The sequence below is a fragment of the Chroicocephalus ridibundus genome, chromosome Z, assembly GCF_963924245.1.
Source record: "Chroicocephalus ridibundus chromosome Z, bChrRid1.1, whole genome shotgun sequence".
Lineage (NCBI taxonomy): Eukaryota > Metazoa > Chordata > Aves > Charadriiformes > Laridae > Chroicocephalus > Chroicocephalus ridibundus.
The window spans coordinates 2,135,380-2,161,594 of NC_086316.1; the positions used below are offsets into that span (position 1 = coordinate 2,135,380).

At 37.4% G+C, this 26,215-nt stretch overlaps 1 protein-coding gene across 3 annotated transcripts in view; it reads left to right on the forward strand.

Moving 5' to 3' along the window:
* The window catches only part of ARB2A (ARB2 cotranscriptional regulator A), a 272,034-nt gene that overhangs the window by 58,197 nt on the left and 187,622 nt on the right, over positions 1-26,215 (forward strand). For all 3 annotated transcript variants that reach the window (XM_063320922.1, XM_063320921.1, XM_063320923.1), the window contains exon 6: positions 7,532-7,723. In XM_063320922.1, the coding sequence (XP_063176992.1) occupies positions 7,532-7,723 (192 nt within the window). The remainder of the gene's footprint in view (positions 1-7,531; positions 7,724-26,215) is intronic.

The following is a 26,215-nucleotide window of genomic DNA, read 5'->3' on the forward strand; positions in this document are numbered from 1 at the left end:
TTACAGGCAGAGGAGTAAACCCAAATTGAGTTTCAGTAAACTACTCCAAGTCTTCTTTTAAAACACACTTTTTCAGTATCTTGTAAGATGTATGTAATACAAGGCGCTGGTGCTGTTCAGTGAAAATGTCTGATCAACCCTCAGAAGTGATGAAGCATTCCCCAAAGAACACGTATGAGGGTGTTTGTAAATACATGTGGTACCATGATGATGTTTGGGTGTTTTTATATTCTGTGGTGGAGATTGTAGGGGAGACTGTAGTGTGACAGCACTGTGTAGCTTTTCCATCAGTACCAGAAAGGATTCTTAGGGGCTTCGAGAAGCTTTTGTGTTGCCGTTGTTCTCAGCCAGACCGTCATATTCAGTCAAGGAAAACCCCTTTGGGCTAAGGAAGGGAAATTTCCTTTATTTTAAGAGCTCTATAATGTTTTGCAGTTCCCATTTCCATTCCCTAAGCAGTGGCGTTTAGGGAACGCTTTGATAACCTGCCCAAATGACTCAAGGTTTCCCAGCCAGGCTGTGCCGGTGTCCTTCGTCAGGGCAGAAGCTGTGCTAGAGGCTCGCCTCCACACTCCCAGTCTGATCAGACCCGAAACTGTTTGAGAAGGCACTCTCCTGCTTTAGAATTCCCTGTGTAGACAGAGAAGAGGGTTGTGTTCGTGGTGTCAGTCTGCCTGGAGCAGTGCTGGTGTGGTCTCTGTGCACTTCTTTGCGCTACCAGTTTTCTTTGTGGGGAAGTTTTGGTCCACAGAGTACTTCCATGTTCTGGACAGGTGATGTGTCGAAAGGCTTCCCCAAGCCATGTCACCCTCTCTCCGTCAAACCGGGAAGATAGCATTTGTAAACTTTCAAGTGCCTTAATTTTGAGGCTGTACCGCTGTTCTTTGAATGTCCTTTTTAAAAAGCAGTACGCCTGTAAGTAATGCAATGCTAAGGCTGTTCAAAAAATGAACAAACTTGGAATAAGTATTACAACACCTCCATCACCTCTGTCACACACATGGGGAGTCTTCTGCACGGCTTTGAGATTTGAGCGTCTGGCTTGGGAGAAGAATGTCCCTGTCTAACTCCCACTGTTGAATTAATCTGTGTTTACTCTTATTTATAAATTATGTAGTAATCACTGATGTACTGATGTACTTTGTCAGTAGTACATTTAAGCTATTCTCAAATGTATTACTTCCAGCTCCTGCAAAGTGTCATGATTTAATTGCATTTTGGAGCAAAGTAAGAACTCTCAGAATATATGCAGCTGTTTAATTTTGAGCAGTGTGGAAAATTTGGCACAAGGTATGAGCACCATTCTTTACTAATGACTGTTATGTGTAGGAAGCCCTCACTACAGACAAAAATAGGTTATGAAGAGGACTACAAAAATGAAACAATGCATGTGGAAGGTGAAAAATTAAATCTGTCTGAAGGCTATGTTTAAATCACCACTGACAGACTCCCAAACAACTACACAAAGAAACAGAGTTTAAACTAGGGAAGGAGACTAACTGAAGTAATAGGGCAGCTTGCAGCAAGAGCAAGTCCTGTTCAAGTGAGGAAAATAGAGAAGAGTATAAATGCTGGCTATAAAACCACAGGAACATCACCCCAAACTGGATTTGAGGACCTTGTTACAGCTGTAAAGGCTAATAATAAAAGAGAGCTGATGAGGCTGATAAGCTGCATGCAAAAGGAATGCGCAGCTCAAATAAGAAAAACTAATATGGTTATTTCCAATGTTAATTGTCCGGTTTCCACGCTTGAATATTATTAATTTCTTTTAAACAGGATACGATTCTGAGGAACTGTCTGAAATTTGACGTATCAGTAGAGGAGATCTTAGAACAAATTGATGTATCATACAATAACCAGATTCCAGGATGAGATGGTTTTTAAGCTCAGTCTACTATAAGAAGTCAAATATGAAGCTGCAGAACAACCAACTAGCATGTAACTTACTGCTGAAATCAGCTACTTTCATCAAAGGAATGGAAAAAGAGTAAATGTGATAGTCTTTGAAAGGCCTCCAGGAGTGATTCACAGTGATTCCTGCGTACCAGGAGGAAATAATATAGTAGGGGAAAAGTCAGTACAGGTTTCTTTTTAAAAAACCTACTGGAATTCATTGAAGGAGTCAGGGATCACATGAAAAAGAAAGATCATGTAGGTAAGATCATAGGTGGCTTTTCAATGAGCTGTCAACAAGCTTACCAAATGCTTTTAAAAAAGACATGGTCATGGCATAGGAGGAGGGAGTCCCCTTATGAATTAATAATTGGTTAAAAGGAAAAAAAAAAAACATGTTCATATTTTACAGAATAAATAAGTTGTTACCGGTGCAGTGTTATTAAGGCCTGAACTAACATAGTTGTGAATAAAAGGAAAACAGGAATTAATAGAAGCCAACAGACTTTGCTGGTTTTTTTCTAACATTATTTAGAGTACTTAAATCTAAAGCTGATTGTGATGAGTTGGGGAATTATTTCATGATGCTGAATGACTGGAGGATAAAATGACATGAGATTCAATTCTAGTAAATGTGAAATTATGGGGAAAATAACTCACTCTGTAAACACAATGGTGGCCTCTAAATGAGCTATTACAACTCAGGAAAGAGCTTGGAGTGATTGTGAATAGTTCTCTGAGAACATCAGTTAGTGCTCAATGGTAGTCAAAAACCCTCAAAGCAAATAGGATGTTAGGAATTATGAGGTGTTGAGAACAAAACAGAAAAACATCGTCATTCCACTCATTATGTGGGCTCCCATCTTGAACACTGCATGGAACCTGGACACCATATCAAAAAGGATATGAAGAATTTAAAAAAAAAAGTACAGAGGAGGGTTACAAGGATGATCACAGGCATGAAATGCTTTTCAGACAAAGAAAGATTAGACAAAGATTCTTCAGCTTGGAAAATAGATGACTGAGGAAGGAATACGACAAATCTGTAAAATCATGAAAGGTGAAGAGAAGATGAATAGGGAATGGTTTTTCGCTTTTTTCATAATAGAGAAGCTAAGGGGCATCAAGTTTAAATTATCAGGCAGGAGATCGCTACTGAAAGAGAGGCAGGACTATTTTATATACGTCCCAATTATATTGTGGAACTCATTGCCACAGAATACTATCTAGGAGAAAGGTATAAATGCATTCAAAAAAACCATCTGACAATACGAAGGTGGGATAGGTGCATTGAACTATTGTATGTGCTTGTCCAGTTGTAAACTCTGATTGGGGTGCCTCCAAAGTTACTGGTTGCCAAAACCAGGGAAGAATCACTATAACCACTCTGTTCTTGTACTCTTCCCCTAAACAATCTGCCTGTTGTCAGAAACGGGACCTTGGGACCTTGACCTGACCAGGATGGCTGCTCTGATTAATATGACCTTATTGTATGCACATCCAATACGAAAACATGCTTTTTTCTGAACTTTGGCACAGGTGATCAGAAAGTTGGTGTATTGGCCCTGCTTTTTGTGTCAGCTGATAATGAATTAGACAGTGCCATGATGTTTGAATATATGAGATGTGTTTCAGGACTGTGTTAAGTGGAGTGCTTTTTTTTTTTTTTTTCAGCGTGGTTTTAGTGTTGTACAGAAATACCATGCTTCAAAGGTTTAGGATGACAGCATCTCATGTTCTCTCATCTTTCTTAATTTTAACCTCATGTGCAAAGTCCAACTTGCTGTCTTTAGTTCGCTTTCTCAGGTGGCAGCTTCAATTTTGGACACAACTGTTTGTAAACTTCTTTTCATATACAAACATAAGAGCAATTTGGAAATTGGGGAAGCTCACCCGTTATTTTATTATGTCATCATCTCTGGTGAAACATAAACCTGAACATTTTTTCCTACAGAGGGAGGCTGAGATGCATATTGCATCGTTGTTACTGTAAGGTATTGTAGTTCTCTTAATGTTCAGGACATACTACTGGACTTGAAAATTTAAATGAAGAGACTCATATTCGGGGAGAAGGCGTTCAATTATTTCTTTTAAATTTCTCATTTTGTGCTCCATTGAAGGTTGTATTATGAATATAAAGGAGACTGCAATTTTTTTATCCAGATGAAGTCTTTGTATTTCCCTAGTTTTAATGGCATAATCAGTGATTGATCTTTGCTGTTCTTTAGCTGTTGAGGACAAATAGAGGGTGCTTCTGAATTAAATGCATCTTTAACGGCTTCTGGGAAGGCCTGAGATGGAAGTTTAAATAATTACTAACATATTTTATTGACAGTGGCACTGAAAGGTCTCACTTAGCAGAATCTTCTAACTTATCAATGCTTTGCTCTTCCACTTCAATAGGTAAAACTTCATTCTGTAGTTCTCTTGGTCTACTACACAGCCAAGAATATTTTTTTTTCAGAAACGATGGTCTCATCTCCATTGCATGTTCCTTTTGTCTATTTTGTTACCTAAGTCCAGTCAATACTCGTTTAAGTAAAAATTCCACTAGTTTTAGATGTGGTACGTTAGTTGTGATCATCGCCAAATGCTGATTAGCTGCCTGTGGTATTGACCAGCAGTTTTCATTTTTTACAATTTTCAGTGAAAAATTATAAATTGGGATATTCAATATTGTGAAGACTGTAACATAAATGAGTTAGCGAGCTTTATGTAGAACCATGTAACAGAAGACTTTTCTTATCTTGCAAAGTAAATGAGCAGTTTTCTCTCTCCACCAGCTGCTCACAATTCTCACAATCTTTTTGACTCTTTTCAGTTTTAGTTCTTTTTATTTGCCATGTTCTTTCCTCCAGTCACAAGTTACACCTGTTCCACTTGTTTATAGGCTCTAGGCTCACAATTTTTATTGTGTTTCTTAACCGGAATAAGAAAATATTAGTGGATTTTTTCCCCCGTAAAAATCCAATGTTCAATCTTAAACTTAAAAATTTCCGATGTAGAAAATCCAAGACCCCTGGAGCCTAGTCAGTTCTCATGCATCTTGGGTTGGTAATGGCTAAGAACTGAAAATTGAGTCCTAATGTCGATCTGGTAGCATGAGCGTCTGTTAAGATTAGATATCAAGTATAGTTTGATCTCACCCTATATATTGTTAGCAACTGTGCAAAATACTAACTAGTATGCTAGTGAAATATTCTGTAGACTGGTACTACTGTATTAGGTGACAGCTCATTTCAGACAGAACTCATATGGAAAAATTAATTCGCTGCTCGAAAACCTTAAGAATGTCATAGTTTATATAGAGTGCATAACTCAGAGAATTCACCATAACTCCCCACCTTCATAAACCTTAAGGTATAGTTGTGAGTTGGAAAAATAAGTCTGAGAAAAGGAAAATTAAACTTTAAACAGTACTTTTAAACAGTAAATTATCAGCAGAATTTGGATTGGTTTGACATTCCTAGCTACGTCTTACTGGAAGATTATTATTGCATGTGAATAACAATGCTGAATCAAATTGTAAAATTAAACTAGTTGAAGTGCAGCGTTTTACTGAATTTATTTGATTTGTGTTTAAATAAAGGATCAGAAATAAGTCCTCATGAGTAGGTCCAGAAGAGAAAGTGGCTAATAAATATAAATTATTTTATGCAGGCTCAGTGTGTCTAGCACTAAATGGTATTCTACGTTGATTTGTCAATAAAGGAAGGTCGTGCACAGGAGAGACCTTCATGTGCATTCTTTAGTGAAAGCTTGATCTAATGAATTACTACTGTTTGAAGATAAATCAGCTTGAAGAAAAGTTTCCAAATATGATTAATTTGAGGAAGGGAATGAAGAGCTATGTTTCATGATCTTGGTAGATATTTAACTTTCTAAAATTAATGCATTTGCAGAAGTGTGAACTAGTTATATCTTCTAGTATGCATGATTACTAAGTGCTAGTATTTCCGAGATATTAAACAAATATTAGTTTATAAATGCTAAAACTTACAGCTAATGTCTGTCTTTGAAATACGAGTTCACAATGTTTTATCTTAATTCCAGTATCGTAACAATTTATTTGCAAAAGTCAATACTTTGCAGTACTAGTCTTGCCAAGTACTATCTGAGATTTCATGTTTTCTGACATCCACCTAAGCCACGTTAAATTTTAAGGTATTGGTGCCGCTACTTCAGAAGCGGCAATGTGATCTGACTGTATCCCCAGCGTGGCACCTGTTGAGTTTACATATTCAAAATTCTTTTCAATAGAACGTATTTTTTACCATGTTTTCTATTTTTGCAGAAAGTGTGAGAGAAGGTGTAGAAAGTGGTGTAGAAAGTTGCTAGCTGAGGCACAGGAGACATCACATCGTTTTGGTGCAGGGAATAAGGTCTTCAGCGTGACAGCAGATGCTGAAGAGAGACATGACTGTTCTCCCAGTGAGGAATTCCTTTTGCTCGAGTAACCTCATGGACTTAATTAAAAAAATTATTAGGTAGGACTTGCATTACAAAAAGTCTGGAGATTCACGCTGAGTTAATTCTTCCTTAAAGTACTAAAGAAGGATAGTTTAAGAATACATCCCCATGTATAAGAGGAAGACAGACATGATCCAAGTGGTCATTCATCCCGTCTTGACGTAAGGCTGATATCCTGACCCCACTTTTCATTGCTGTTGTGGAGCGTGAGGCAGTCCAGGGTTGTTCCTGGTCAGCCTGTGTGGGTCGTGGGCTGTGGAGTTCCTCAGGATGCGGAGATTTGCCTCTTCTGTTCTTCTTTTTCTACGTATTCCTGTGGCAGAAAGGCAAGACCAAGTAGACAAGGTGTGTCTTTTTGTCCTCACAGTGTTTGCACCAACACAGTTCTTTTGCTTGGAGCCAGGCCTGCCACACCAAATGTAGACCTGTTTTATAGAACCCCTGTTTTTATGGAACAAGAAGTGCTACTTTACTCTCTATAGTAAGGACAAAGCTTGGAATTAGACTATGGTTTTCTGAATGTCAAAGCTGGTTGTTGGTCTGTTCCTGTGGAAAAGTAGCTGAGCATTGGCCCAGGTGCAGGACTCTTAATGAAGCCATTATTTAGACCCAAATTGGATTTCTATATTTTATTAGGTCTATCCTATTAAATTTATAATAGACAAATTTACGATACTGGTTCATATGTAGCTTATTGGGTATTTATGTTGAGGTGGCTGAGATGGAACTCTAGGATTTTTTTTCATATTATGTAAGACTTTTATTGTTGCTTCAGGCATATCAGAGGTGACAAATTACTCGATTTTTTTTTCTCTGCATAGATTGTTCTTTTATGAACTTTCTTTTTTGCCAGTAAATTTCTGTAAACAATTGATGTTTCAAAGCTTTAACATATTTTCTGCCCCTTTTTTTGATTTAAATCTCCCTTGGATTACAGTTCTAAACTGTGGTATATTTTGGGGTCTTGAAGTTACATTGCATAGATACTAGCTTTTGCTTTATTTTTTTTTAATACAGGGCACACATTAGTCCCTATAATATGCATACAAATAACTGTTAAATGGTGAAAGTTTTTATATCAATTTAGTGGCTAACTTTATAACTACAGATGTTCTTTTAAAACATTTTATTGATGCATAAAAGAGTGTGTTGTCTGTAATTGCAGGTTGACGCAACTGAGAGTGAACCAAAGAGCTTTATATTTATCAGTGAAGATGCATTAACAAATCCTGATAAGCTGTTGGTCCTCATTCATGGTAGTGGCGTTGTCAGAGCAGGTCAGTGGGCTAGGAGACTTATAATTAACGAAGATCTGGACAGTGGCACGCAGATACCGTATATAAAGAGAGCTATTGAGGTAAGTGGAAGTGCGTGTTTGTACGGTTGTGTGTGTGTACGCGTGTGTATGTGTGTACCCGTGTATGAAGAGCTCTTAAATCTGTGGTGTTTTAAATTGTTAAACAGTGTTAAATGATCAATATGGGCATTTTATTTATGATGGGAATACTTGCTTGGTTTTTTCAGAACTTTTTTCCAATGGAACCGAGTTTCTCTCTTACAGTAACGAAAATTTTAGTTGTATGTCATGTTGTTGTGGCGGCACTGCCGTGTCGTTTAATATGGCAGCTGACGTGACAAGACCCCTTAGCAGGCGATGAGATGCAATAGAAGGCACTACAGAAATTTGCTATGATCTGAAGTGTTTTCTTTTACATTTCATTAAATTTGTACGTATTCTCACTCAACGTCTGTTGTAATCTCATGATAACATGAGTTTTCATGATAACAGCAGGCTTTTTTGCTAGGCTTGTACTGAATTTATTAGAGGCACAGTCTTTTTCAGTTTTGCACTGAATACTGATTCATTCTGATTCACCTATCAATACTTGACAGTAAAGAACATTTACATTTTATGGACGTTATTTTGTTACGTTTACATCTACGTGAGAGACAATGGACAATTTGTGTAATGTTTTCAACATAGGAACTTTCTAGGTGTAATTCGTCTCTTGCATCTTGCTGCGTAAATGAAACTTCCTGTAGTAAACATTAGAAGAGCCTATTTAAGACTCAGTATTCCTCCTGTATTTACCAAGCTAAGCTAACCTTCTACTCTAAATATCAGTGTTGTCACTGATTATTACACGTTTTGCTAAATTAAGTTGAATTTTTTGCAGTTGTCTTTAAAGCATTCGGTATAGAAAATTGTTCTCTTCAAACATGTTTTCTTTTTTTTTAATAAAGCAAAGAAAGGAAACATGTTAAAACATGGGGCCATTAAGTTATTTTTGTTTTGTTCAACCCACTCACAAAGCACCAGACTACACTTTGTGTGAAAAAGAAACCTAGTCTTGTGAAAGTGACGCTTGCCATCTTCTAACATAAAATTTTCGTTCGTTTTAAATGAAGACTCAGAGGCAGAGTAAAAAAATACTTTAAGGTTATTGAGTGTAATATGGGTGTATGGTAGGTCCAGTACAAGAGGTTAATTTCTAGAGTACAAGTTCCAAAACCTTTCCCAATAAACCCAAATAGCTGTAGCTACTTAAATTTTCATAGTGATGCGTACATGCCTGCGTTTTCATTCTTTTCTAGAGGTGCTGCCGTCTTGGCTAACGAGAGGCTGAGCATTTAAAACTCGGGTACTACCCCTAACTGAACAGATAATTTTTAAGAGAGTATTTCTAGTAGAGGAGGGCTATAGTACTTTTTCAAGTTTTGTTATTTTTATTTATTTTATACAATAATTGTGCCAATGTGACAGAGATCAGACCTCCACTCCCTCAAATGGTTATTATCCTTAAAAACAGATGATGTGCTTCTGCATTTTGAATGCTTCTTTAAAAAACACAGGAAAACCCCAAAGAGTTTGATGAGAAAATATCTTTTCAAAAAATGCAATTATTTGATGACACTGGGATATCAGACTTTGTGCTCTTATCTTGTGACTTCTTTCTTAGCATGGTTTTTAAATTTGAAGTTCTCTGTAGGTGAGTAATTCCAGCTACTGTAAAACCCACTCTCCCTTTTTGTGCATCTTAAAATTCTGATAGATGTACTATATGTTTAGAACACATACTACTTGCAATTATTTTTTTCGTGCAAAATGAAGATTAAAAATGTGTTGCAATTTTTTTGTATCCTGTAATCACTGTAGCGGGAACTGGGTGTATATCTGGTCATTTGGACCAGGTATTTTATGGAAGTCAAACCCCACTGAAGGTATTTGGAATCATTATGTTGTGACTACAAAGAGAATGCAGATAGTTACATGCTGATACCATGTCTACTTCATGTACAGATCATATAAATTACTCTTCCAAATGCAGGAAATCACGGTAGCGTTGAGTATAAGGACTCCAATTTTAGTTAATAATAATAAAAATTGCATCCTTTTCTGGGTTTTCTGGTGTTCAGTCCTCAAGTTGATTTCTGCCTTTTATGAAATGAAAATGACTGGTCTAGACGGTAAATGGCCTGAATGAAAATTGTGATAACTCCTCATCCAGTGTTGCCAGTTTGAAGTAAGGAATTATTTTACGTGATCTTCCAGTGTTTCTTCTATGAAGAGGTCTCATCCTCGAATGAAACCACCAGACCTTATCAAAGCATGAGATTACAGTGCTGATGACAGGAGAACATGTGGGGTTTTTTTTCTAATAAACTATGTGAATTTGAAGTGGATAATGGTATCTAGCATTTCAAAATTCTGCTGATCTGTTGTAAGTGTGAAACGTATTCAGGTAGCTTAAAACACTTGCTGGAGACTAGCTTTTCATTTAAAAAAAATAATTAAAAGTTGTAAAAAGTAGTGCTTATACGTCTTTTGTGCAAAAACTAATTCAGAAATGTCACCTCTGCTTTCCTTAAAACAAAACCAAACAGACAAACAAAAAAAACCCCTCTACCTAGGTCAAAACCTTATCTTTTTCTCCACTGCTTTTGTCTGTGGAGAGTGATGAGTCTACCACGAGCAAGTTCCAGTGCATTTCTTGGAAAAACTGAAAACAGGAATGCAAAAGCTGGAGTTGTCAGTGAGCAGTGGACTGGGCAGGATGAACTGATACTGCTCTCCCAGCCAGGTAGTTAAGGGAAGAGAAGAAACTATTTCTTTCTTGTACGACACTTTTGAGAAAAGGAAAATAAAAAAACTTTTCTCTTAAAGCATGTATGAAATCAGGGAGCAATGTAAAGGCTTAAAATTTATCGTGCTTCTAGTGTCTTGGGGCTGATACACATTGGAAAGAAATTTCCTACCAGGCATTCAAGTAGCTAGGAAAGTGTTTTTTCTTTTCATGGGGGTTGTTCCAGTAGGTGATACTTCGCCTTCCCTCTTTTGTATCAAATCCTGTTGTGTAGATTCAATCTCTTGTGCTGTAGGTGTTGGGAGTAGTTTACAAGGTTTTATGTGAAGAGGTAAGATTAATGTGTTAATTCAGAAATTCAAGCTTGATCGTGTAAAAGGGATTTTGAAATATGAAAGAAGAAGAGAACAAGTGACAAGATAGAGAACAGATTGTACAGAAAGGAGGAGGGAGAAAAGTGTATACAATGTGAGAGACAGATATGTGTAAATACATTAAAACACGGCAGGAAGAGATCTACTTTAGAAAAACAAGTATAAAAAGGCAAATGTGGTAATATAAAGCGGTAAAGCAGTCAGAAAAGCTTTATTAAAATTATAACACATACTATAAAGATACTTAAAAGAAAAAAGATGACAATTTCCTATGAATATGGTACGAAATAAATATTGTATAGTTTTGTTGTTTTGTTAAAGCAGAACTTTTGAATTGAAACTTTCTGCAGTGGGAAATACGTATTTTTGACAGAAGCAGTCATCTGATGCGTGAGAGACTGAAGTCCAAGTCCCTCCTCTGGGAGTGAGTGACTTTTCCACTTTTAATGGTAATGCCACACTGAAGCCATTCCACTTTTTATAAATAAATATAAATTATAGGAATAAATAAACATAGATTGGAAGAGGAAGTTTAATCTTCTACGTTTTGCGTCAATGTCTCATTCAGTGTCTGTAGAGTCAGGCTTTTCTCAGATCAGTTATTTAGTCATATATACAATGAGGTAAGTTATTATTTAGTCATATATACAATGCCTGAAGCCATGACAGGAGGAGATGGTGAGAGACAGAGCTAAATTCTTTAATTCAGTGATGAGGGCATTTACTTGGGGTGTCAAAAATTAAGGATTTACGTTCCTGGTTTCATTTAGGTAGTTCAGGGGCTCCCGTGTTCCCTGCGGGCCTTGGTCACCAGGCTCTTGCGGAGGAGGAGGAGGTTATGAAGAGGTACGCTTCTCTCATTCGCCACTGAGTGGCAACCACATGGACGGTAATCCATCGATTTGACTGGAAAATGAACCGGTGATGCCGGTGGTAGAGGGGAGTGAGCAAGAAAGGGAGCAAAAGTTGGCTCCTGCTCCATGCAATAGCGTTCCTTCTCTAGGGGCTGGAGATGCAGATTCTGTGTTTTAGAATTCACTGGTTGTCGGGCCAGGAGAAGCTGAAGTTGACCTGCTTACAGAGGAAGATTTTTCCTTGGGGAAATGGGAGCTCAGCTCACCTGAGTTTGGACATGAAGAAGAATCTTGGAGTACTCTTACCTTTGATGCCTTTCTTCTAGGGAATGAAGAGCACATCAGCTTACTGCACGAGTACAGAGAAACTGTTGGATGCTCTCTGTGCAAATTCAGTACGTTTGTTCCCTAAGATAGCTTTGGTCCCAACAATGCTGATAAAATTCAGCCACAGCAACTGCCAGTTATTTGATTTCTTAAAAAATTATTATTATTTTTTTAAACCCATCAAAAAATTGTTGCCTGGTTTCAAATTCAGCACACTTTGAGATGGCGTAGATATTTTTATTATCATTTAAAGGAGAATTAGTACTTCACATAGGGGTAATAGCAGCAGAAAAATACCTTCTTCAAAGAACCTGGATGAGTTTTTCAGAAGAAATGCAGCAGCACCCAAAAAGTCTGGCTTTACAGGAACAAATGAAAAAAAAAAAAGTTTTGCTGGAGATGGCTATCAAGTGCAGAAATCTTTTTTTTAATGGCTGATAAAATACTATTTTCAGCTTCAGTTTTCTCATGTGTTTATCCGACTCTTCTTACTGCATTTTTTTAACAATTTCTGTATTAAAGAGTATTTTTGTTCACAATATTGAATTTATTCACTTATATTAATATCGTTCATTTGTATAAAACTATCAGGTTGGTAATATTTACTGAGGATGGCTGAGGGTGGTTACTTTCTTCGGTGTGCAATAAGATGTCATTAGTTTGGTAACTCATTTTGAATGGAACAACGAAGTCATTCAGTGTAATTGTAGTAAATCTTCCCGCCGTAACTTTTATGTGATTTAGTAACCTTATTTACCAGTTAGTAACTGGTACGGTAACACACTTCAGTCTTTCCATTTTGTAAAAATCAGCCAGTTTCAAAAGCGAATATTTACACGTTGTTGTCAAGCAAGTGTAAACTACACTAACAAAAATTCTTGTTGAAAAACTTCTATGTCTCACTCTTAAGCATAGAATATCTTGTTAGACAATGTCCCCTTCGTTCTAGTGGTCATATTTTAGTAATCTGTGATTTAAATTTTTATCTTGTAGTTTATACATACCTAGCATAATTTCAGTAAGATAGGCAAGTGACACTTTCTGGGAAAAAAGCAGAGCTTAGGTTTCACTGCAATTACAGTTCTTCCGCAGAATACTGATATTTATGTACCTTTTAAGTCTCCCAAGTATATTGCTGCTAATACTGCATTTATTTATTAATAGTCAGTTACAGTGCCAGAATAATCATAATCTTATTTGAGTGTTCTAGTATCTTACTGGAAGTAAAATTTCACTAAAATGGACAATAATATGCTATATTGTTTTCTGTCAAATATTAATTTTCTGACTCTGGCACGTGTATTTGCTTTTGTCCATTCTGTTAGACCATAGAAATAACATTGCCTGTAAAGTGCTTCTTAGTAGAGAAAGCTTGTGTCTGCAACTCCTCTTTTTGTGGGGATAATATTAAGAAAACTTAAGTTACATAGCTGGTCGGATGATCTTTAGAGATCTTTCTAAAAACGTAAACACAAGTTATTGTACTACTAAATAATTTTTCATGTACAATTGTCTTAAAATACACCATACTCTGGAAAGAAAATTTAAAAAGCAATATATTATATTCCTTCTAAAACATTTTATGAGGAAGGAATAATGTCTGAAATAACTATTTGAAATACTGATTGCCAAGCAGCTAGAAGGAAAAGTTGAATAGTTAGTTGAAAGCAGTATTAATTGATCACAAAATTATTATTATTGTTGTTATTATTTTTAATAATAACAATAACAACAACAATAATAATAATAATATCATCTGCTGTATAGGAGTTAATAATTATTAAGTCAGAAATTCGAGAAAAGGTTAAAAGCTTAGACTAATATTGAAGTGACAGGGTATATAAGCCCACACCAGCCCCCATGCCAGCAAAGGAAAACAATGAGATGACAGCTCTACTGTTTGGAGAGAGGTTGCTAACGACAGCTTATTCCTTTATGATTTCAACTCTTGACAGAAGACAGGTCTGCTTGTTGCATCATGGCAGATGTATCATTACCTTCTGGCCCTGTCATGAACTGGAAAAAACCCCACTTGCAGTTCTGAAAACCCAATTACCCCTTGGAATTTAGTGCACCCTTGCCAACGTGTGTGTTACCGTTGTTGTACTAATTGTGGGTATCACATCCTTAGCGTTTTCTGTGCCACATTAATTTGATAAGGTAGAAATACTTACAGATTGCTTTGTCTTCCTTTATTCTGCTCGCTGTCATGTTTTAGAACCCCGTAGCACCTTGTCTTACTTTGTCACTGACCTAAGAAAATCACTGCTCAAGGTATTTGGATAAATGTGGCTTGAAAATATTTTTTTTTTCCCCAAAAAACCCATTTGAGCATTCTTTTCACTGGCCAAGTATGGGGTTAAGAACACCCTCTGGATATCTAAAATACTCACCATCCTTTTAGAAACAAAGTTTAATATGAGTATAAATGGCCTTTTTATCATATGCATATTAGGATTCTTCCTTTTTTTTCTTTTTCCCCCTCCCTTCTACTTGTTGGATACCTAACAGTGACTCTGGAGACTTAGAAAAGAGTAAGAGGGGGTGTGGATTTTTGAAAGTATGTCAAAAGCCTTGGGGTTTGGGTATGATCGGAATTTCAATAGAGGTTGAGATGAGTTTAAATGCATAGAAGGCGAACATAAAAATCTTGTTTAATTTCTGTCATGTTGTTCTTTTTTTAGTCACTCTGATGTCTTTTTCAAATCTGCTTTTCTCTCAAGCTTTGTGGTACTATATCCAAGATCTGGTTTTTTTCCTCTTTGTATTTCGTTTTAACTGCTGATCCCTTTTCTGTGGTGCTTCTGCCTTTAATATCAGCTGAAGCGGTCTGAATTGCTGAATCAAAGCCGTTTTGGGAGAGAGACAGTGTTTAAGATTGTGCAGGGTGAGATTCTCTGGGTAGAAGGTAACACTTCCTGCAGTTATAATCAATGCACTTGACACTTTCAAAGGCAGGAGAAGCCATGACTTGCTCAGGGGTTAAACTTTTTAAATAACTTCCCTTGGGAAAAACGCCATCAATAAAATGGAATAATTAGTTGAAGATTCTTGAGTAGCCTGGGTTTGAAAAGAAAAGATTAGAGATAGGTCAGGTTCGCACTTCTATTGTATTTTCCCTCCCTTTTGTTTTTTTAAACTATGGGCTTTTGTTTAAATGTGTGCAGTATTACAGAATCAGTCTGCTTCAAAAATAATGTCATCTACTTAAGCTAACACATTAATTTTGTAGTGTGTTATTGTCTGTGCAGTCTAGTAAGAACAAAAATGAAATTCTCCATAAAAATATAACTTGAGATTTGCTATCTTTCTGTTTTCCTACCCACACGCCTATTCTGCAAATAGTCATTTTAGCTAACAGAAAACATTTGCAACTTGGGACCTTACTATATTAGCTTAAAACAAAATATACATTAACTTAATTTTAAAAATTAAATCTAAATAGCATTAGTGAACATCCAGTGCATAGGGTCATTGATTTCTATAGAAATAAACGGTTTTACTATGAAATTAAATTCATCTCACTTTGCATTAATTATGTTTCACAATTTCAGGTTTTATTTATTGTTTTTCTGACATTTTTGTATCATGATTTTTGTTAAAGTGGCTATTTTGACCTATAAAACCTAAGAATGGTGCTTTCAATACACAGCATAGTATATGCGTACCATACAAAATATTGATAAATAATGCATGAATGGCTTTGGAGTAAAAGATTCTTACCCTTCATTAATTATTTATTTATTTGCACTTTTCATTTTTCTTAAGTGAAAGTAAAATCACTGACAGCACTCTGAACAGTAAATGAACAAGACTTTAGCAAATATGTAATCAACGTTTTTCACAAGTACAGCACTGTATTTTCTAATGGGTTAGTTCAAAATAGGTGAGTTTATTTGATAGGGAATACTCTACATGCAGAATTTTAAAAAAACTTTTAGCAATAAAGTGTTGGGGAGTCTCAATTCAGCGACGTACTTCTCACCCTGTGCGGAGGAGCTTTGAGGATGTGCCTGTGGGAAGCTGGCTGTGGAACCGCCACCTTGTAATCGCACGGAAATTATGAGGAGGCTCTTTCTGTTGTTGTGTGGATCTTCAGTATATTGTTTATTTTAAATTCATGGTACGCGTGGCATTTGAAGGGGAACTGGGTAAATACACAGTAGTGTGATTGTGCTTGGAAATACAGTGGTTGTTTGTGGCTTGGGTTTTACTCTGTGCGGGCCACTTCGTAAGAATCCTCCGTAGAAGAAAATGAAGTTGTTTTGATTCCGAGAATTTTGGGGTTTGGAAGTGTCGTGGCTTTGTCGTTATTTGTGTTTGTACCGGAGTAACTTTTCATTTCAGCTGAAGTGCCACAGAGCACTCGTATCTCACATTTCGAGGTGGGGTGGTGCAGTAGAGCTGTGGTAGGGTCACACAACACGCCGGTGCCGTCACAGGACAGTACAGTTCAGCATGGGAACTTTGCAGGGTGTTTTTTTGTGTGTGGGTAATAAACTATCCTTCTCTTATACGTATCCTTTATCTGATCGTGGAACAAAGGTTTTATGACAACTTTCATAGTTTTTTTGCCAAGTTTCCTGTTGGAGTGATCTTGTCACTGATTATGTCAATGCAGACTTTTGCGAGTGGCACCGTGCTAAGTAGTGTAATATGCACACAAACTTCTTTTTATTCCTTGTTAAATGTAATTTTAAGAAGGGATAATCTTAACTTACTAAAATTGCTTTCATGTAGGATGAGGTGAAGTGTTAGTTGTTCATTAGTTGACATATTAATTGTCGTATTAATACGTTAAGCTTCATTTTGTTTTATAAAAAAAAAATCAGTAGCCAACAACTTTGTTCTGTTCATTCAGGAGCATATTAATGCAGGAATGAGGAGTAGGCATGTATGTTTTTTATATCCTTTAAAGAAGTTAACTCACTAGCATTTAAAAATATGTAATGCCTATTTAAAAATATTAAAACTGTTTTTTGTCTTATTTATTTGATGTACAGATGGTTAAACTATCACCTAACTAATCTTAATGCATTGCAATGTGTAAATTACATTCTTTATAATTTAAATCATATAAATGGTATTACGTGCGTGCCAGTATAGGTGTGGTATATGCATGTATTTAATATTACACTAAATTGCCAATACCCTGTTGATTTTTCAAATGAATCATTACTTAAAAGACTTACCAATTCAATGGGGAGATGAACACTTCCTTATTCATACCATGAAATGCATATTTGAATAAAATTATCTTTTGCTTACTGTGCATTGAGCTGGAAAATATTAACTTTAATGCATAGGAATTCAAATAAAAATTTTATATGCTTCATCCTTAAATAGTGTAGTACTGTTCTAATGATGCACATTGCTGCTTCAGGTGATAAGGAAATAGGTATGGCAAAGACTTTGTCATGCAAATGTGCACAGGATTGTAATCTTTTGAAAATACACAGATCTTTTGAACGCTATATGTCACTTTTGATCAAAAACTTTAAAAAGTTTAATAATTCTGCTAGAACAAACTAAAACTGTGGGTAATTGTCTTTTTTTCCCTGAAATTAACAAATTATAACATCAAAAAAATCTGAGAGCGAGGTATGTAGTAGGTCATTTGCCGCTGCAGGCATTTTTTCTCCCTTCAGGATGTGCATGTTTAGTTTCTCTCACTTTGTGCCTGTGGCAGTGTAGGTGAAATTCAGACATGTTCTTCCCCTCCAAGGAATCCCTAGGGAGCCAAGATAACTTATATAAAATTAGTAAATGGTGTTGCTTTTTTATTATCACCCATCCCAGGCAATTTGTTTTGTGTTCCCTTTGGAGAAGAGTTGGCTTGCATAGGATAGGTTTGTTAAAAAAAGAAATTGCTTTACATTAATTAAATAATGACAGTACAAATAATAGGGTGAAATATGTCATTAGAAAAAATTGGATTATTCCATTTTCTGTGATTTCTTTTAGAAAGGAAAAAAAAATGGAACAGTGAAAATCCCTTATATGTTGATTAACTTTATTTAAACTTAGAGAATATTAAGAATTTTTAAACATGTCAAAGCATAAGTGATTTTTTTTTTTTTTTTTTCAATTCTGGGGTTATGAATTTAGTTTTCCTTCACCTCAGCGTCATTTAAAGAGTAAGCCAGTTTTGAGGCTGCTCAGCTGGATGATTATTTTTGGGGCAGTCCAGGTGTACCATCTTGCTTATTCACAAGCATTTGTTGTACCATATTGCCGTGCTAATCCTCTTAGGGCAGGGGGAGCCTGGCGCAGACAGCTTAACCTGTGGTATCGTCTGCCGCATGCAGCCCCCATCTCCATTATGCCAAAGGCAGTGAGACTTCAGATTGCTTTGGAGGGTAGAGCAGATAATGAAGCCTGGGTGTAAATAATTGCTGATACATGAGGGAAAACAACTTAATCTTCATTTTTTTTCCCCCCTTTTTTTTTTTTGTAGTGATTAATTTTAATTGCTCTTTTAGCTGTGAAAGGCATAGTTGTACTCAATAGTGCTGTTGCTTGCTTCTGATGAATAAGAGCCCTTAGAAATGTGAAGGGATTAAATGCTATCCTTTATTTTAAAGTTTGTTTCCAAGGAGTTACTCATTGCCATTTTAAGGTTTTCTTCGGAGCATATATACTTAGCTAACAAGCAAATGTTCTTTCTTACCCTAAAAATCATTTGAAAAATGTAGGCAGAAAACGTTGACGGTGCTTCAGTGCACAGGTGATTGAGTTTGTGCTGACCCTCGGTAACTGAGCCTGTGTTTTGAATCCCAACTCTTCCTCCGGCGTTGGGAGTGAGATGATTGAGTCTTCTGGAATGAGCTCCTGAATGCTGATAACAGGAGGCTTTTCCGTGAAATACAGAAGCTACTCATGTGGAATACGCACCTTCCGCATCACGCATGGTTGAGATCAGATACAGGATTTTCAAGACTTGACAGCCCTCGTTCGTCAACAGTGATGTTTATACTGAATTTAGGACTCTCTGAGTGCTAATAGTCAACCGATACCAGCTGATGATAAAAATAAGTGATTATGTGATTCCGTTTTAATGATACAGTGTTGTTATTGTCAAACAAATACTGAAAACAGTGATTACTAGCAACTGATTAAAATATCATTTATTAATTAATACTTCATGTTGACTCAAACACTTACTGGCTTTGTTTATATAAGCAGTGTCGAAAGAGTGTCATTAATTTGATCTTTTTTACTGATGCTGGCACTCTTCATATTTTGTTCATTGTATTTGTATTGACTGTTTTAGATCAGTATTTGTCTTTTTGCCTCATTTTGAAATGGGTCCTTTCTTAAAACGGCAACGTTCAGCTATCTTTGATTCACATTAATTCCCCCCCCGCCCATTCCATGCCTTGTGTTCAGCTTCTCCACCTGTGGTGTCCTGTGAGGTTTTCTGTACATTTAATGTATTTTTCTAAATGTAGTTTCATATAGGTTACATACAGAGTAGAGGGATGGGCGAGAGGCTGGCTGAACTGCTCGAATGCCTCCCTTCTCAGATAAAAAGAAATGCTTTAATGTTTTCCTGCTGGAAGTTCAGGTCTCGCTTCTAGCCTTACTTGTATCAAATTTTGTTCAGGAGGATTTGACAAGCGCTCCAATGTAAAATAATCTTTAAGCACCAAAGACAATCAAAATAACTAATTGTTACTTTAGCTTGTGACCAATTCCATGTAATTAATATTTTGAAAACATTATTCATGTCTGTCTAAAGTCCTTGTGTTCCTCTTCAAGAGGCTAACTTGGAAGAACTTACCCAACAGTAGTATTTTACCTTGTTTCTGCTTCCTCGTGGTAGTAGTTCTATGGTGTGATCATTTTACGTTTACAGCTAGGCAAATACTTTTTTCAGCCATTTTTTTTTTCTAGTTTACATTTTTCAAATTGAAACGATTGCTTTCTGAGGTGCCTCTGTGTGTGTATGCAAGTATAAGTATGTGCATGTAGAGAAAGATAAATGCATCTTAATTATCTAGTTAGATGGAACTTTTCAATTTTATAAATGTTAATATGAGATGTGTGGCATTCAAGGAAAATTGTAGTTAATTTCTGATGTCTCTTGGGTTTGGAAGCTGCACGTGACTTTTTTGGAAATGCTTATTATACTTTACTGAAAAACTACTGTTTCAGGTTACTGTTTTCTTTGAACCCAGTAATTTACAATATATTAAAAAGGAGTTGTACTGTCTATTACTCAAAGATAATAGTATCAAATGTCATATAGGTTGACTTGCGTTGTGATTTAATTTCATATCGCTGTTCTACTTTTTTTATTTTCCTCTGGACATCCTTACTGAAAGACTTGTAAGTAAGGAACTCATTAGGAATAGGTAATAATTCTCTAAAAACAAAAGATTCATAAGAATGACGGTTGACATAGTCTTATAAAAACTATATGGAACCTGGAGAAATATCTTTGCCGCACCATGTGCTCAGTTAAATGAAATCTGTCTGCTGCTCCTCTATAACAGAGTACTGGATCAGTGTCAAAAATACGAGGTATTTACTGTGGTGACATTCAGCATCTATATTTATTGAGTTACTACTCATAAGTCTGGAGGGTTTTTTATGCAGTATGTCCACATAAAAAATGAAAATTTAAAGAGAAGGCAGCAATTATCAACTTTACAAATGTCTTGACTTTCTTTTAATGTTCTGAGATATGGTCACAAGACATTTATGCTAAAGATGGTGTTGAAACTTACTTCTTGATTTTTTTTGTGAAGTTGGTGTTCAGACGCAGCTGTAAATGCTGGATTTGAGAGCAGACCTATTTTTAATCCACTTTTAAACAAACTTTGGATCCCTGCAAACTGGTGCACGTCAGCAGCTCCAGCATCAGCCCCGCCGATGTCCCCGTGTTCTGCGGGGACCCCCTCGAGAGGTGCGGGGGGACTCGGTGGCTTTCCGTCCTTCTCTGCAGGGAGGGCGCTCGCCAGGGTGAGGTGAGGTTTGGGGTGGGGTGGGCGGACCTTTCGAGAAGCTGCAGTGAGGCAGCTTTGCGCCAGCATTGCACAGTCGTCCCTCCCCTCCACAAAGTAACTCCAGATTAAGTTGAGGGATTTAGGCCTGGCATGTGAACTGCTTTTCAAGGAGGTAAAATCTTTACAAGGCAGTCTGCCCTGTCCCAGTATTGCCCCAGCCCCTGGGATTTATGGCATTCCAGACCTCCTCTATGCCATCTACCAGGAATGGTTTCTTTACCCTTTTTCAAACCAAACAGTGTAAATACCTCGCCTTTCTCTTCCACTTTCTCCCTCTGCAGTAATACAAGTCTGAAGTTCAGGAAGGTACTATTTACATCTAGTCCAGTGACAGATTTAATAGGAAATTTTTCTTACGATAAGATCGCAGAATGTTTGGGTTGGAAGGGACTTTAAAGCCCACCCAGTGGCACCCCCTGCCCTGGGCAGGGACACCTCCCACCAGCCCAGGTTGCTCCAAGCCCCGTCCAACCTGGCCTTGAACCCCTCCAGGGATGGGGCAGCCACAGCTTCTCTGGGCAACCTGGGCCAGGGGCTCATCGCCCTCAGAGTGAAAAATACCTTCCTGGAGTTCATTCTTAATGTCTTTACCAGGAAGAGAAGGCTCCAAGCCTTCTAGGAAGGAATGAAAAGGAAGCTCCATAAAAAAACTTCAGCATGTGCAAAAGATGTTTAGATGGTGGGGTGTTCTAAGTTTTGGAACATACTTGTTGCTGTTTTCTCCCCTCTGATGTTGTCTTGCAGTAATCATGATCCCGGCTTTATGGATGGGGAGGGACATGCCCCTGGGGATCAGTACGTTTATGGAAGCTGATAAGGTTCTGATGTAGACTTTGCATCAGTCCTTGTGTGTGTTTGTACAAGTTGTGGTGTTGTTATGTTTAAAAATACCTCCATTTGATGCATGTTAAATGTATTTCATTTTAAAAACAAAGTTCAAAAGTAATGCTGAATATTATCAGTTTAATGAATGTTCAGGTAGCAAAATAAAGCACTCAGAATTAGGAGGAATGATATGTAATCAGATTTTACATCTGATTTAGAATATTCTCTATACTGTTTTCTATGTATGCCTTTACAGACATTGTCAAGTAAATATGGTGCTCTTTCAGCTTCCTGACTAATTTTGAGTTTGAAAGATATGGCCTACTTTTTCCTAGAGCAGGGACGGTCTCTCTGCCTTTGTAGAGTAACTAGTACAGTGTTTGTCCATGTTCTGAGCTGCTAATGAATAGTGTTAATATTTTGAAATCAAATTCTGGATATTATTATCCTGACATATATTTGGAGGATAACGGGTAACAGTTAGAGTTGGAGTCCTCCTCTTAAATGTTGAGGATAAATATTATCGTACAAATTACATCATATAGTGACTTGTTTAGGAAAACAAAAGTTCGTGGGTATATTCACAAATGCACAAAGAAAGAGGCTTATTTATTTAAACTCAGATAGTTTGACTTAAGGATGTTTCAGTTTGCAATACTAGTCACGGTTTTTCATGGGAAATGGATTACGAGAAAGCAGTAGCTTTTCAAACACTTCCCATTGTAGGCATTTTCCTGGCCAATTTCTGCAGTGGATATACATCTTTATTGCTTGTGGTAGAAGGTGATATTTGTCTGCAGAAGTTGTCTCAGTTCTGCTTTTCTTTAAAAATTATTTATGGAATATGTGTTGTGAGAGTATCTATAAAATCAGCGTTCTGGATTGAGGATGAAGTGGGAGTGTCACTGTTCTTGCCAGAAGGTGTGATTGAGGATGGTTTATGGAGGTACAGTCTTTAAGACTTTCATTTCTGGACAGTTTAATCTTGGTTTAGAAGTAAACCCCGCCGAGCTGTTCCTGTCTTCCGTTCGCTCCGGCAGTTTCCAGACCTTTGTTTTGTGTCCTAATATCCACGTCCAAACAACTGTCCACCTTCCCTCCTGCTTTCTTCTTTCCTCTCCTCTTGAATTTCTACTGAATATCTTTCTTCTGACATGTATTTTTTGGTGCACAGGGAACACATTGATTCTGGGACACATCCATGTTTTTCATTCATGTGTCCAGGCCTGAATTTAACGAGTCCAGACTTTCATCTGCATTGCAAGTACTTGCTTCATTAAGTCTTTGTATACTGTAGCTGCTAAAAGTTACGAACTGTCTATTGAGAATGTGTAAATTGCAATCTTATGGGAATGGGAGGAGCAAATCCCAGCCAAATTTCAAGTCCCTGATTCAAAAAACAGGTGCATTAGAGTGTTTCCTAGCAAAGTTTGCTACATTTTTGTAAAATTGGCAAACCAATGTATTTGTATTCTGACTTTCTCTTGGATATAGATGAACTGTTTGCTGTGAAATTTTCAACACAGCCCAGCCTGAGGCAAACAACAGCTATAAATTATAGTTGAAGTTTGGTACAGTTCTGAGTAAGTAGGAAGAATGTGTCAGCCTTAAGGATTAGCCAATTAATTGATTTCCAGTCACCCCTCACCACGGTATCAGTGTTCCTTAATCATTAGATTGAGACCAGCAACAAGAAATTCTTCTACCTTCAGCCATAAAAGTTGTGTGTTGGGGTACTGTTCACTGTTCACCTGATGAATTAGACTGAAGTCTTTTTTCTTACTCTTTGATTTTTGGTCAGAGGGTTATGTCAGGTTCTGACTAACAGGATGGAGCTACTTTTTAAGAAAGAAAAGCTTTACAGTAACTCCTCTTCACCAGATTCTGCGTTCAATTACTCTGTTCAGGAAATTTGTTTGGTATTCTCTTCCAGTATTCTTTTTTTCCCCCAAATGTGCACATATCTTGACATTTCATAGCCCTAGAGTTGCTGGAACACCCACTGGTCTGAGGACAGAGACTCAGCATTAAAATGGGACATGAGAAGGTGATCACTGGAGTAGCTGGGTTATTGAGCGTGAGTTAGGAGTCACTTGTCCTTCAGCTGTGCAGTACATCATACGTTGTGGCTTACCATTTGGCCACACATAAAATTATGCAATGCTGCAGCAACTTCATTGCTGTCTTCTTCTTGGGTAATCCTGGCTGGGATCATGCAAGACAAGGCCTTCGGGTTCAGTTCTGACTCACAACTCCGAGGCTTTTCCAGAATCTTATCCCGCGATAGTTCAATGCTGACCTATCTAACCGCAGGTCCCAAAAGAGGACTTCTCTTATTTGAGGGGTGATTAAGCCTAAAGCTGTTACATTAAATGATTATGGTCTGCTAACGGCAAGGCGGTATGTGCCTTTGGAGCTCTCAAGTATAATTATGGGATTTACAAACTCCGCCAGCTATCATATGCAAAGTGCTGAATGGGTACGTGCAGAGGGGGATGGTGGGGACCTTCTAATAAAGATCAGTAGGAAGGCTGGTGGCCATGTGTAATATCTAGTAGATACTGTGTGATAGGAAGAGACATAAAGAATCAAATTATGAATAAAGGTGCTTCTCCAGAGGATGCACAAATCAGTTCGATTGCTCAAATGTACAACGAGTTTAAAAAGTTGGAAACTAAGAGTATATTTCACACTCATGAAAGGGTGCATGGATGAGCATAGCTGCTATCCCTTGTGTGTGAGGACGAGATACGAACTCAGTTTGTTGTGTGATTGCAATATAAAGCCAGAAGAGAAAGGCCGTGGCGGTGAAATGTGAGCGAACAGCAAAGAGTAGGTAAAAGTCACTAGAGGAGGCCAGGAAATCCTTATTTTTCAAGGATAATTTAATTCAGCCTATCCAGATGCAGAGCGAAAACTGGTGGGCAAAAATAATGCTCTGCCTATCAGTGCAAGAAGAAATAAAGAGTTAAGAAGTCTGGTCCTTGATTGACTGAGAATAATCAGGATTGAGAGCTGTGGTGCCTTCCCAGGAGGCTTTGTATGTTCCTGCCCAAAAGAGAAGAGTATTGCCGTCATTGCTCGTTGGGAGGAGCAGGAGGACAGGGCTCTGCAGAGGAAAAAAAGGCGGTTGAGAGAGCTGTGTCCAGTTGGCTAGGTGACACGAACAAGCTCTCCAGACCCCTGCAGACCCAAGAAGGGGTTACGCTTGGGAGCCTTTGCTGTACCTGGTAACGGATGACATCCAAACTGTTCACTCTGAAGCACCCGTTTGAACGAGCGGAGGTCACAGTCTTTAAAGACAAAGTCTACTATTGTCAGAAGATGCCACCATGAAGAGATAACCTGCTCTTCCCACTGTCAACATTTCTCAGTCAAAATACTTTGGCTTCTGGCAGGGCTGTTTAGATTTTGGATTTTTTGACTGAAAAAAAAAATACCTTTAGAAATCCTGAGTTAAAAAAGAAACGTTCTGTGGACAGAGTCTGTCTTTGTGGCCAGCTCTGCAGAATGGTGGTGCTTAGACCATTTTGCTGTAATGATTGTGAATCTGAAATGAACTCACTTTATTTCGAAGTACATTTTTAATTATTTTAACTGCCCTATGTGGGGCAATTTTTGTGGGAGTTTGCAGCTAAGGCAGGAGAATTCACTGTGCTTAATGCAATGGGTGCGTATAGTCACACTTCTGAGAAGACTCTCAAAGGGAAGAAGGAATTAAACACATTTTACATGTAGCGGTAACTGAGGTGCAGTAACAGGTGCACTGAAATTAAGCCCCTTACACCAGCTATGCAAAAAAAATCTGTGGTGAGCCTGAAAATGACACTCCTTTCTCCTCTCACCCTGGCCGGTGTCTCAATGTTGATATTCTTTTCCACATACCAGTTTAGTTAAACGAAAACTGTGGGTGTTGATAGGGAAACATGCTTTTTCGTTGTTTTTTTTTTTTTTGCATTTTCCCCTCAAGACGCTGTAGTTCACCCATCTGTAGTGTTACACAGTTTGCTCTGTCTTGTGGAAGGAACACTGAGTACTAATGATATTTGAAAAGGTCCATAGTTCTTTTTTTTTATTTCTACTACTGTTATTAAAGCAGAAGCTGAAGTTTCTAGGGCCTTCTGATGGCTTTATGAAAATAAATTCTTCATTGTCCAGAATCTGAAAAAAATAAATTTTTTCCAGTGAACTCCTGTGGAAGACCATGTGTCATACATATTAATCTTAATGAAGAGAGGATCGTTTAAATGTAATATTACGCATTTTTGAGTTTCTTGGGATAAAACTGTGAATCTAATTTCCATCTCCGAAGGACGATATCGTCTTTTTGTCTAGGTAACCCTAAACATCCAGGAGGCACCAAAATGGGTCAG